At 41.4% G+C, this 13,099-nt stretch overlaps 1 protein-coding gene across 3 annotated transcripts in view; it reads left to right on the top strand.

Annotated features, from left to right (window-relative positions):
* The window catches only part of RNF217 (ring finger protein 217), an 81,781-nt gene that overhangs the window by 46,408 nt on the left and 22,274 nt on the right, over window positions 1–13,099 (top strand). For all 3 annotated transcript variants that reach the window (XM_075924097.1, XM_075924096.1, XM_006139447.4), the window contains one exon: window positions 4,120–4,321. In XM_075924097.1, the coding sequence (XP_075780212.1) occupies window positions 4,120–4,321 (202 nt within the window). The remainder of the gene's footprint in view (window positions 1–4,119; window positions 4,322–13,099) is intronic.

A 13,099-nucleotide genomic window follows, 5' to 3' on the forward strand; every position in this document is an offset into this window, starting at 1 on the left:
ATTTAACTTTTTATTAACCGATCCTGTTTGTTCTGTTTCTGGAGTATCTAGTGCATTGTGACTTTCTGAATAGTTACACCAATATGCTTCTTGGTGTAAAGTTCTAGGTTTATTTCAGGCAGAGATGTCTAGAGCAGTCAACTAGTTTCCTCTTAACATAAGTTTTCAAAAACTCTGAAAATAGTGTGGTTAAACAAAATTCCCCTGCTTTCTTGTTTTACTGTACAGCATCTACACTTGAAGTGTCATATGTAGAATATGTGAATTTGCTGGGGATTTCAGGAGAAATGTGCCCTCCCCATCCCCCAGCCCACACACTCAGTTCTACCTTTGTTCAACTTTCATGATAGAGATTGCACTACAGGGCTTAAGTGAACTGAGAAATACTATTTTACTTCTACAGTGCTAATATTTATAATAAATATAAAGTGAGCATCATAGACTTTTCAGTTACAATACAGAATACAATCAATATACAGTAATTGAAAATGTGAAAAACATCCAAAATATGTAAGTGGTATTCTATTAAGAGCATAATTAATCATGATTAATGTTTAGTTGCTTGACAGCCTTAATGTAGATGTTGGTTATTTTATAACTATGTAATAAACAATGTGGTTGTTTAGAGCAGGAGCTTAGGGATCTATTTCAGTCTCTGCCACTGATTCAATGTGACATCCTGGCCAAGTCATTCTCTGTTGCAATTTGCCCATCTCTGAAAAGGGTATAATTATCCACCTTTTATAAAGCATCATTGGATTCTTGGATAAACTTGTTAGGTAGACCTAATCTGTAATATGAAGAATGTTCTTTGACTGCAGTGGGAGTTGGAGGTGCTTGTTGCCATGTAGGGGCAGGCCAATAATAGATTCTTCAGATTCAAGTTGTCTTGTGTTTGGCTGCTCTCATTTTCCATCTCTGTTAGAGAGGAGGATTACACAAAGAAATTAACAAAGAAATTAAATGTATCGAGCAATTGAAATGTGCTAATTATAGCAAAGTACATTTCTAGGGCTGCACAATCCTCATGGTGTCTATTGTATGTCACAATCTTGCTGTTTAGGATAGAAACATGTAAATGATATCTGATCCGTCACTTTTTTCCCCAACCTTTAGCTGCATAATAATCCATCTCCATTGGAGTATTCTCAAGATGGTGAGGGGAAAATGCCCACTGAACCAGAGCTATGTGGGTGCTAAGAGGAAGCCAATATGTGACGAGATCCAGCTTTTAAGCTGACTCTCCATGGATGTTAGTTTTGTGGTACTACCTCCTTGCCACCCACCCTCCCAGAGCCTGTACCTAGAACCCCCTCCTGCATCCCAACAGCCTGCCCCAAGCTCAGCTCGGAGGCGGCAGCAGCACGGTAGGATGCGGGGGAGGCGACTCTGTGGGAGTCTTGTGTGGTTTCAGGTCTTGTGAGGTGCTTGTGTGGTTTCAGCTTTTAAGACAGCAAGATGGAGGAAGACACAGATAACCACAATAAGATGATGCAGTGACTCAGTTCAAATATGTGAATGGTTCATGTTTTATTGGTTTAGTTGAGTGTGTTTATAGAAGGATATTTAAAGATGTGAGAATGAACCTTCAGGAATAGTTTCCTTAGCCTTGCAGGCAGAGATTTCTTTCAGGATATTCTTTAGTGGTTTTCAGATTTGAGGCCTATTCTAAGGATGCTAAAATGTGTTTATTTAGGTAAATATGTAACTGTTGAAAATCCCAGTGGTTACACATTTACATGCTGGGCTGGGGCAGGCAGCATTTGTAGGCAGCCAGCTTAAAAGCTCTGTGCATGACTCCTGCTTTCCCACTCTTCCCCCTGGGGAATGGGGTAGGGAAGGGAGAAGAGTACTGCATGTAACTGTGAAGGTTAATTGGTGAGCCTAGCTTGATCTGATACAGTCCCTAGGGGCTGGGATCCAGAACTCTAAATGTTTTTTGTTTTGTGAGGTGTTTTTTTTTTTAATAAAAATAAATTTGTTAGTCAACTGAACAACATAAAAATTGGGTGGTAGTGTGATGGAAGCATCCTTTATTCTGTTCAGTGAAACATGTTTGACCCTTGACTCTGTAAATGATGCACTTTCAAAGTGATCCAGCAAAAATTCTTTAGCATCCTCTAGCATGCTGGAGAAACTGAGGGTGCCAGTAAATTGAAAATGCTGGTTAACTAGAAGGAAGGAAGGAAGGAAGGAGTGTGTGTGTTTGTGTGTGGTGGGGGGGGGGGAGGGAGGGCGGGAGAATTATGGGAGTGGCTTTGGAGCACAGGTTCTGGGAGGGGTTGGGGCTGGCAGGGGGTTGTGATGCATGGGATACCAGATGATCAGGCAGGTTCTCACCGTTGGTGGCCCCCACATATGGCTCCACTTCTGATGCTCTTGAACAGTGGTGGGCAGCCTTAGCTGTAAGTGGTTAAAAGTGGTGGTATGAGGGAATATGACACTAATGATGATTTGCACCACCTACTGCTCTCTGTGGTGATAGTATCACTGAGGATCTCTGAGCTGATACCATGCTTTTGTCTGTCTTTTCAAGAACCCCTCCTAAATGGTAAGAGCTAGGACCGCCAAATTCATAAGCAGTTTCCTCTGATCCTAACTTAAAGCAAGGTCAGGGTTTGGTTGTATCAGGAAAATGGGATGTACCTGGAATGGGATTGCTTTTCATAAAGCCATGCGGGAAAGAGACAGTCACCATACAGGTGAAAGAAGCCGGCTGGCGGTACATCCCTCTTCCATCCGCATCTGGGATTGTCCCAGTCCCGAGCCTCTCACCTTGCAGATACGCTTTAGGGAGGGTGGTGGGGCTGAAAAATGATTCAAGTGAAGCATTTACATTTTTCATTTTATTTAAAAAAAAAAAGGGGGGGTGAGGGTGGGGGACCTGAGCAATGCCTGGTGAATCTTCTGAGAGAGACATGAAATGATCACAAATGATATCAGAGAACTCATAGCAGCGAAGGGGAGGTAGGTGACAGACTTTCTTTTCATTTAAAAAAAAAAAAGGTGGGAGGGGTTTCAGTGTTCATGTTAGTTATTTCTAAGGCATGCTAGATTTTGTTCAGACATAGGAAGACAATCCCTCCCTTAAATGGCTGATAATCCAAAGAGAGCAGTGGGTAGAGGCAGGAGATCTGAAGTGTAACTTAAAATTCAAGCAAAGATAACACATTTTGTTGTATCTGTGAGTTTTTGCTGTACTTCAGTGGTGCAGGGTGGGGAAGGTAAAGACAGGGCAATGGTGGAGTTGGGTTTCTAGTTGCGATTTGAGTGATATAAAGTTGGATGCTAGACCATTTGAAGAGGTGACCCTAAGTATAAGGGGCAAGAATCAGGGGTGTATATATATATTTGTGGAAGGAGATGAGGACATGTAAAGCACTTTTCAGTGGCTCTATGTTTCTCTCAATCAGTTGACTCTTTAAAATAAAGAATGTACCAAATCTGATCTTTTACATTTTGTGGTTCCTTGTGTATGAATCAGTGTGCAGGATCTTTGGGCAAACTTCCATAATTTGTACATTGAGATGTCAATGAAGATGGAGAATAGGGGAGTTCAGCAGTTGCAGTAGGGACCAGTATGCTTGGGACCAGGCAAGATTGGTGCTCACTTGCGTTTTCAATATGGAATAGGGTAATGACAGATCAGCAGACAGGGAAAGGTGCCTTTCTAAATTAGGTTTTTTCAGTACTTTTTAAATTGAACCATAGTTGTACTTATTGAATAAAGTATCTGAATAATCACCAAAGCTTTTATTTTAAAACTGCAATAACATTTGGATTATTTGGGGAACTCCATTGAGCTCTTAGCTGGGGTACAAAAAGAATGTTCTCTTTAAAAAAATAAATAAATAAAAGAGGGCATATAAATGGGGAGGTAATCCAACATTAACTTTGTCTGTGGAGCAGCAAAACCATGTATTAATTTCATTGACCAGTTATTGAAGATGATAATGTTACCAGTAGAATGGCTGTGATATGCAAGGTGACTGTTTCTCTGGGAATCACTCGTAGTGACTCTTCATCTGACCTTCGTTCCAGATAATTATTAGATAGTACCTGCTTTACTGTTTTTGTTTAAATTAACATTTTCTTTTTCTTTCTCTTGTCCTCATAAAGATCCACATCCAGAGAACAGAAGGATGTGACCACATGACCTGTTCGCAATGCAACACTAATTTCTGTTACCGATGTGGGGAGAGATACCGCCAGCTCCGTTTCTTTGGAGATCACACATCAAACCTCAGTATATTTGGATGCAAATATCGCTACCTCCCTGAGAGACCGCATTTAAGGAGACTAGTGCGAGGCTCTGTTTGTGGTGAGTGGATGATGTGCTTTGCAGAGAACTGCATTATGAAGTGATGATGGGTGGGAAAGCTTTTTTTGATCGGGGCCACTGACTTTCAGAAAAATCAATGAGGAGCCACACACAGTGAGAAGCAAAAAAATGCAAAACAAAACAACAACAAACCATTCTCTCACTCAACTCATTTGGGGTAGGGAGCACCAACGCTTTCGGCTTCTCTCAGAGTGGAGACTGCTGTGGGCCTGATCAGAGTAAGCCTGGATCTCGCTCGTGGGTCATAAGTTCACTGCCTCTATATTAAACAATTAACAATTGGTTCAAATTTCAGGATAGACCTCTTTATAAAAAATTGTTTTAAGATGCTTCATTAAAAATATTTAAAAAATTGATTTTTTTTTTTATTATCGGGCTATGAATGAATACTTTTTTTTTCTTTACCTTTTCTGATGGACTTCACTTGTATTGGAACTTTTTGTAATTGGAGTGTTATGTTAGCAGGCAAAATGGAAAAAACTTTATATGCAACATAAAACCATGTTAATGGGGAATTGAAGCATGTGCATCTGAGAAGACAAACTTAAGAAATAAGGATGCCTTGGTGAACATACTTTAAGAGCAACTTAGATTTCCAAAGAGATTTAAATTCTGGGATTCTGCATTTCTCTTTGCACTCTGTCCCTTGTTACTTTTGTACTCTACACACAGACATACACACTTGAACAAATTAGCAAGCACTTTTTTGGTAATGCAGAGAAAACTACATCTGTGGCCTTACAGATGAACAAAGGGTATTGTAGGAACCATGGGCGTTGCCTCCGTGGTATTTCCCTTCTGTTTGTCATGCTACCAGACTTTGATGATCCAATTACTAATGCAAAACAGTGCTCATCTAGAGCTGGTTGAGAATTTTCTTTCAATGGTTTTTTCCATTGGAAAAAATAGTTTCTGCAGAAAAACGTTGACTTTTGTCTGTGTTTTTATTTTCACTCTTATTTTTGGTCTGCTATCTAAATGAAATATTTTGAGATGGGTCATCATGAATTAAAACATTTCATTTCCAGTCAGTTTGATGTTGAACTGTGCATCATGAAAAATGCCTGGCCCAGAAAGGAGAAGGGGGGCTTGAGGAATATGAAGTGTCATGGTAGCTGGATGAACACAGTTCATAGTCAAACAAGCTGCAATGAAACATTTTGATTAGGACTATCAATATAGTTTCAATTGAAAATGGAAAAATGAAGTGCTTCAACACTTATTTACATTTTTGTAAACTTCCCATTTGGGGTAAATTTGTGATGATACAACTTCTCATCCAAATCAGGAAGAAAGGAAATGTTAACCTAACAGAATATCAGATTTTTTGACCGTCCTGGCCAGCTACCTCATTGAATATTAATATTCAAAACCAGCAAAATACTATTCAGGGTCAACATGGACTAGAAAGCAGTTATGAGATTGGGTGGGAGGTATATCTAACTTTCCATCTGAGGACTTCTGACTGCTTTCTGTGTAGCCTTGGGCAAGTTATTTTAGTGTCTCATTTGCCGATTCTGTAATGGAGATAATACTTTGCCTTGTAGATTTGTTGGGTGGCATAAATCATTATTTTGAAGATGCTCTTGTAAAGTCTGTAGCCTATTCAACTATTTGTGGATATTTCTCTTAGTGAAGGTAACAGTAAGCGGTAATAGCTAATTTGACCCCATCATCTTGTATCTAGGCATGCTTCCAGGTGTTGAGATGGAGGGGAAATGAGGTTAAATAATTGTCCCTTCCACTTCTTTATAAGTTCCTCCACATCAGGGGTGAGCAATAATTTTTGCCTGGGGGGCCACTTCAAAAAATTTTTGAAGTAGCTCCAGGCCACTCTGGAAGGGGCGGACCCTAAGCTGGGCTACCCCACTCCCAGACCATGATTAGTCTGGGGGTAGGGGAAGCTCTTTGCGCCCCCCCTTCCCACTAGGCACCCATGCCCTGGAGGAGGCTTGGCATGCTCCCCCACCCCAGGGGGCACAGTGAAGGAAGCTTCACGCAGCTTCCCCGCCCCCAAGTCCTGATTAGCGTGGGGGTGGGGAGCACACGAAGCCTCCTCCGCTCTCCCCCTACCCTGCAAGCAGTACATGGCACTTCAAGGCACCACATGCTCCTAGCAGGGCAGGAGGAAGCTTTGCGTGCTCCCTGCCCTCAGGCCAATTAGGGCCTGGGGACAAGGGGAGGGCCCAAAGCCTTCTCTGCTCTGCCCCCACCCTTGTGAATAGTGTGCGCAGCCTTCTCCACTCTGCCCCTACCCTGCGCGCAGCACTTTGAAGCGCTGTGCACTGCTCGCAGAGTGGAGAAGGCTTCAGGCGCTCCCCCCTCCCTCAGGCCCTACTTGGCCTGGGAGCAGCAGGGCCTCAGCGGGCCAGATCTGGTCCATGGAGGCCCGTTAACCCACCCCTGCTCCACATTCTGGAAAGATCTGTTGCTATGATGTGAGTCAAACAGTTCTCATTGTCCACATACTCTCTGAGTTCCTGGGGAAGTCTTTGTAAGTGTGTATTCCCCTTTATGGGCTATCAATCCTTTCTGGCTTCTCTACTGTTGCACCTGAAAGACTGGTTGTGGGTGTTTCCAGCTTTCCAACAAATTTCAGTAATACAGGCAGTCCCCGGGTTACGTACAAGATAGGGACTGTAGGTTTGTTCTTAAGTTGAATTTGTATGTAAGTTGGAACTGGTACATATTGTAGGGGAAACTCTAGCCAAACATTTCTCCAGAGCTCAGTTTTATTCTCCCACACCTCACTTCCCTCAGTCCTTTATTCTCAAGCTGAGGTGTCTGCTGAGAAAAGCCGCTCCGCGTCTCCCTGGTCTGCTCGGGGGGGCACTAGCTTCGCGTCTCCCTGGTCTGCTTGAGGGAAGCAGCTAGTGCGGGGTTGCCTCACCCCGTTTGTAAGTAGGGATCCGATGTAAGTCGGATCCATGTAACTCGGGGACTGCCTGTACATAGCAAAACATAATAATTTAGCATACAATGACAGCATATATAATCCAACAGGATATTGATATTCAACGGATCGAGACTTTGAGTGATACTTCACAAGGCATATTTTGTACAAAATATATCCTAATCATATCACTGTGGTAAACATGGGACAACCAGTGAGTTACTTTGTCCATATAGAGTCACAGTGTTACTCTGTTGCAATGCTGATATTATTGCAATCTAGACCTCTAAAAAGCACATTTTCTAAGTTTCTGTGTGATGGACACATTTGTTTTAAATTAAATGTTACAGCACTCCTGATTTCACTAGAGAAAACCTTACATGTTGAGGATTCAAAACAGAAAATAAATCCAGAATATTATTCATTGATTTCTGTTGTACGGCAAAATTCAAGTAATAGGGTGCAAACAAATATAGCTAGTTGTATGTCAGTAAACAAAACTCTTAGGTAACAAATTACAAAATGTTCTCTTAAAAACAATGAAACAAAAATAAAATCACACTTTTTTTTTCTTTCCTTTGCTTGCTCCCTCATTGCCTACTTTAGAACTACTGTACTTCTCTGGAAGCCAGAGAGAAGTGTTTCTGTTTATGGTCTCTTCTTTCTTCCCCTTCAGCTCTTTCTATCCTTTTGTGATGTTCTGCAAACTATATTAATTATGCTTTCTCTGTGTTAACCTTTACCCATAGATGAGTAAAAACAGTGGCTCAGTTGTTGCTTCAGAATTATTTCCTCCAAATGACAGCTCACTGTTCTGAAAAAAATGCTGTACAAGATCTGGATTCCTTCCAGAAAGATACTGAATTATCTATGTTAATGCAGACCTCAGGCAACCTTAAGGCTGACCAATGACATCAATGCCAAAAGACCTCCTTGGGCAGTGAAGCCAGTTTCAGAAGAAAGTTATAGCAAATGATACAACCACACTCTGTCCTTCCTCCCACTCCCCTCTTTCATAACCATATTCTTGGTAGCACATGCTTCTGTACATCTCCGTAGAACAGTATTTCTCAAAGTTGTCCACAAAACCTATTAACTGGCGGCACTGGTTTGCTTATTTACCAGTGGTGCAGCCATGGAGCCTTGCAGCTCTTATTGGCTCCGTTTCACTGTTTGCAGCTAAGGGGCGTTGTGGGAAGAAGAGGCCCAGGCCACGCTGCTTCCCCCAGCTGCCTTTGGCTTCAGACGACGAAACGGAGCCATGAGACAATAGGAACCTGGTGGTCAGGGCGCCAGTAAATAAACAAACTGTGGTGCAGCCAGTTAATAGGTTTCTCAAAGTGGTTTCGTGGACCATTTTGAGAGACACTATCATAGAACAATCATTTTGGGGGGATTTTGGCATTTCTTAGTCTCTCTCACCCAACTCTCTTTAGGGCTTTGCATCTAAAGGAATATTCAGAAGCTTTGTAACCAAATTCAGACACCACTAGAAGATACTAGAGGCCAAGTGTGGCCAAACTATGTATTAGGAGCTGCATGTGGCTCTTTCACTGTTAGAGTGGCTTATGAAGACTGTTCCCCCCCCCCCCCCCATGCCTCACCTCTGTTTCCCCCCTATCAAACGCCGGAGGAGGGGGTTTGCAGTTGAGATTTCTGCCCTGCTAGGAAGTGGGGGTGTCTGGGACTTTAGCCCCATGTCCCAGAAGGTGCTACCGCACAGGGCAGATTGTGCATGTCTTGCATCTCTTGTACTTCTGAAGATTATCAAATGTGGCTCAGAGGGTTGGTAAATTTGGCCACCCCCACTATAAGCAATCCATCATAAAAGCTCCCGCTGCTATCTTTCTTATTAATCTGAATAAAATCTGCAAAATATGGTGTCTCTCTTGATAGCTTAATATGCTTTTATGAATCTAGCTTTTGTTGCCAAATTACACTTGTACTGAATACTATTGATAAGAATATTTAGCATTCCTAGAGAGTATCTACAATTGCATAGTTTATTTTGAGTCAATTTTGCAGTAGCTTATTTTGAGATTTGGTGCTGTCTACACAGCACTTATTTAGAAATGAATCGCTATTCTAAAATGTCCCTTAATCCTTGTACAATGAGGTTTACAGGGACATTGGAATAGCAAGCTTGTTGTATTTCAAAATAATGGGCACACTCAAAAGACGTGGACTAGCTATTTTGGGATACCACAGGTGTCCCGAAATAGTACTGCAGTGTAGATGTAGTCAGAGTCCTTCTGGAGGAGACTTGTGCACTTCCTGAAAGGCTTAAACTCTGTCTTAACAGCTATTTTTGGGACCTAGCAAAGGAATTAATAATTATTCATGTTTTCCAATTGCCATTGTTCTCTTTTTTTAAAAAAAATATTATAAGAAGAAATTCATGTGCATTATTTCACTTGCAAAAAGAGAATTTCCCTGTCCAAACACCATGACTTCTCTAAACCTACAAGGGAGAAATGGGCCAAAACAAGAATATTTTTCCCCAATGAACCTCTGGATCTGGGTTTTGGTTTGGATCTGAACCATATCTTTGGCTCTGCAAAACTGAAGTGGAGATTCCATGCTGCCTTTATGCTACAGCATTAACGTCATGACTACAGTAATGCAATAATTAGTTCTTCTTGGTATAAAGACATGCATAGTTCATCAGATTCATCCCAATGTAGCTACCTACAATTAAAATATTATTCTTGTATCTAAATATACAACCCATACAGAAATCTGACCAAAAAAGGTTATATTTATATACTGTATTAAGACATGTTGGTAAGACCTAACTTCAAGTCTTACATGCATAATTTTACAATAAAATCAATATTTTATTGTATTACAGCATTATAGGTCCTCAATAAATAATATTTCTGTTAAGGCAAAAAAGTACAATATTCTGTCAAAAATGCTGTCATTTGATTAGTGTAAAAATACTGAACCACCAGATTCTTTTTAACAGACCTCACATTTTTATTTACTAATCTTTTAAAAATTTCCTTTGGAGGCTGGACCTTACCTATACTTGACCAAGAAGTTTGGACCTTGGAAAAAGAAGACTACACCTACCTATGTCATGTAGGGGTGTACTTAAGCGACACTAAGCCACAGTCCATTAACTTATCTTTCATCTCAGTGTGATGGATTTACTACAGCAATGGAAATGGTGGCAATGGTCTACATGGTTGTGCTACAGAGACAGCTCTGCAATGTGGCAATGGTCTACATGGTTGTGCTACAGAGACAGCTCTGCAGCTGTAATGCTAATCGCTTAGATTTAGCCTAACTTGGTTTTATGGCAAAGATTGTGAATACTGTTGATCACTGAAAAGGGAGGAAAATACACATCTTGTTTAAATGTATTAAAGCAGACTCCAATTAAGTGAATTAAATGGTAAATGGCGTGCTGCATTACTGATTACATGCTACGTAGCAGAGCGAAACAACAAATCATAAATCGGGTTTTTTTAACAACTGAAGCATTTACATCAGAAATAACTGCTTAAACTTGCTCTAGTTCTAAGACTTAATATACTTTTATGCCTGTTCTTTTTACAGGTTGAACCTCTGTAATCCGGGACTCCCTAGTCCAGCAACATTTGTCGTCCGGCAGGACCACAGGTGTTCCAGGACCAGTGTGTCCCAGTGGAGGGCTGGCAGATGGGCTCCCCGCAGCTGGGCTGTCCAGCGCACCACAACTGGGCAGCCAGGTACAACCTGGTAGCACTGGCCCCCGGGGCCAGGAGCTTGGCGCACCACAGCAGGTGCAGAGAAAGAGATGGGGGGACTGGCAGGACAGTGAGGCTGGTAACAAGGGAGAATCAGGTAGGAGGCTGGTGGCTGGTCCAGGGCTGTGGAGAGCCAATAACAGGGGAGCCAGATATGATCTCTCCTGCAAAATTCCTCATCTGGGACTGGTCAGGTCCCAAGGGTGCCGGACGAGGGAGGTCCAACCTGTACATCTATATTCTACTCCCTCTAATGCTCTTCAGATTAGGTGCTTACTTCAGCAGGATACATTCACACAATTTATGTACTACAGAAACCAGTGTATACCCTCTGTGTCCAACCTTCATTAGACAGATGCCAGGCTTCTTTATTTTTGAGCTAAGATTCCTTATATATGAGAAGCTGAAACTAGTATTTGCACAGACTAGTTAATCTGCCTGTATTTGTGTTCTGAATACAGGTATTGGATTGAGTCCATAGTTAAAAGATATATTGAGATTTGTGCACGCATGGATGAAACACTCGTTTCACATTGAATTCAATGTCCAAATCTGTCCGAATCACTCAATAGAACAATGCTTTTAAGTTTAACTGTAATTTTAATAACACATGCAGAGAAACAGATTTTTTTTTGGAGGGAGGGAACAGAGGGTCTGCAATGTTTTGAAGTTGATTTGTAGTACCAGTTCTTGCCCTGAAGAAAAGTATCATGAACTATACCAAAATATGAAAAGGTACAGTATAACTTCAGTTATGAACACCAGACTTACAAACTGCCAGTCTCTCATACCACATTTTGAGCTAGATGTACACAATCAGACAGCAGACCAAAAAACCCAAAACAAACCCACAACCAATACTTAACAGCAGAGTTTCATGGGAAATATGTTACCTTATCATAGCCTTTAATACTTTTTTTAAAGTAAGAAAATTGTTTATGCTTATTTCTTTTAAATTCTGATGGTTAAAAGCAACATTTTTATTCTTGTGAAAGAACAACCATAATGTTTAGTTCAGATTTATGAACAATCTCCATTCCTGAAAAATTCCTACTTCTGAGGTACTACGGGAGCTGGACTTGCTTAGAATTACTCTCTTGTTGTCAGACAATCAATCTTGAGCAGTTAGCTTCATTTAATGAAGGTGTAGAGTTTTAAAAACTTTTCTTTTCAAGTTTGGTTCTTTACTTAGTCTCCAGGAGGTCTCAGCATTTAATGTTCCTATAATAGTGATTGACAGTGTCATGATACTTTTGCATTAGTTGGACTAGAATCTCAGCTGGTGTAAATTAGTGATAGATGTAGCCGTGTTAGTCTAGTCTAGCTGATTTTTGGGAAGCAGATAGAACAATCCTGGTAGTGGTTCAGAAGGTGTTTGTGTGGATTTGGTCAACTTATACCTCCAGATCAGTGGCACATAAACCAGGACACCCCGGATGTCCCCTCATCTCAGATATTGGCACGCTCACTACTGGAATACCCAGCTATGTAGACTCTCTTCTCAAACCCTATGCAACCACCACTCGCAGCTATCTCTGAGATACTACTGACTTCCTGAGAAAACTACAAAACATCGATAACCTCCCTGATAACACCATCCTTGCTACTATGGATGTAGAAGCTCTATACACCAACATCCCACATGAAGACGGATTACAAGCAATTAAAAACACTATCCCAGAGGACACCACTGCCAATCTGGCAGCAGACCTATGTAACTTCGTTCTCACCCACAATTATTTCCAATTTGAGGACAACTTATACCTCCAGATCAGCGGCACAGCCATGGGCACCCGCATGGCCCCACAGTACGCTAACATCTTTATGGCTGACTTAGAACAATGTTTCCTCAGATCCCGTCCCTTTTTACCCCTTCTCTACTTACGCTACATCGATGACATTTTTATGATCTGGACCCACGGCCAAGAAACACTGGAGACATTCCACAGAGATTTTAACAACCTACACCCCACCATCAATCTCAGCCTGGACCAGTCTACACGAGAGATCCATTTCCTGGATACCACAGTACAAATCACCAATGGTAAATTAGACACCACTCTCTACAGAAAACCCACTAACTCATACAGTTACCTTCATGCCTCCAGCTCCCATCCAGAACACACCATA

The sequence above is a fragment of the Pelodiscus sinensis genome, chromosome 3 (assembly GCF_049634645.1).
Source record: "Pelodiscus sinensis isolate JC-2024 chromosome 3, ASM4963464v1, whole genome shotgun sequence".
Taxonomy (NCBI): Eukaryota; Metazoa; Chordata; order Testudines; family Trionychidae; genus Pelodiscus; species Pelodiscus sinensis.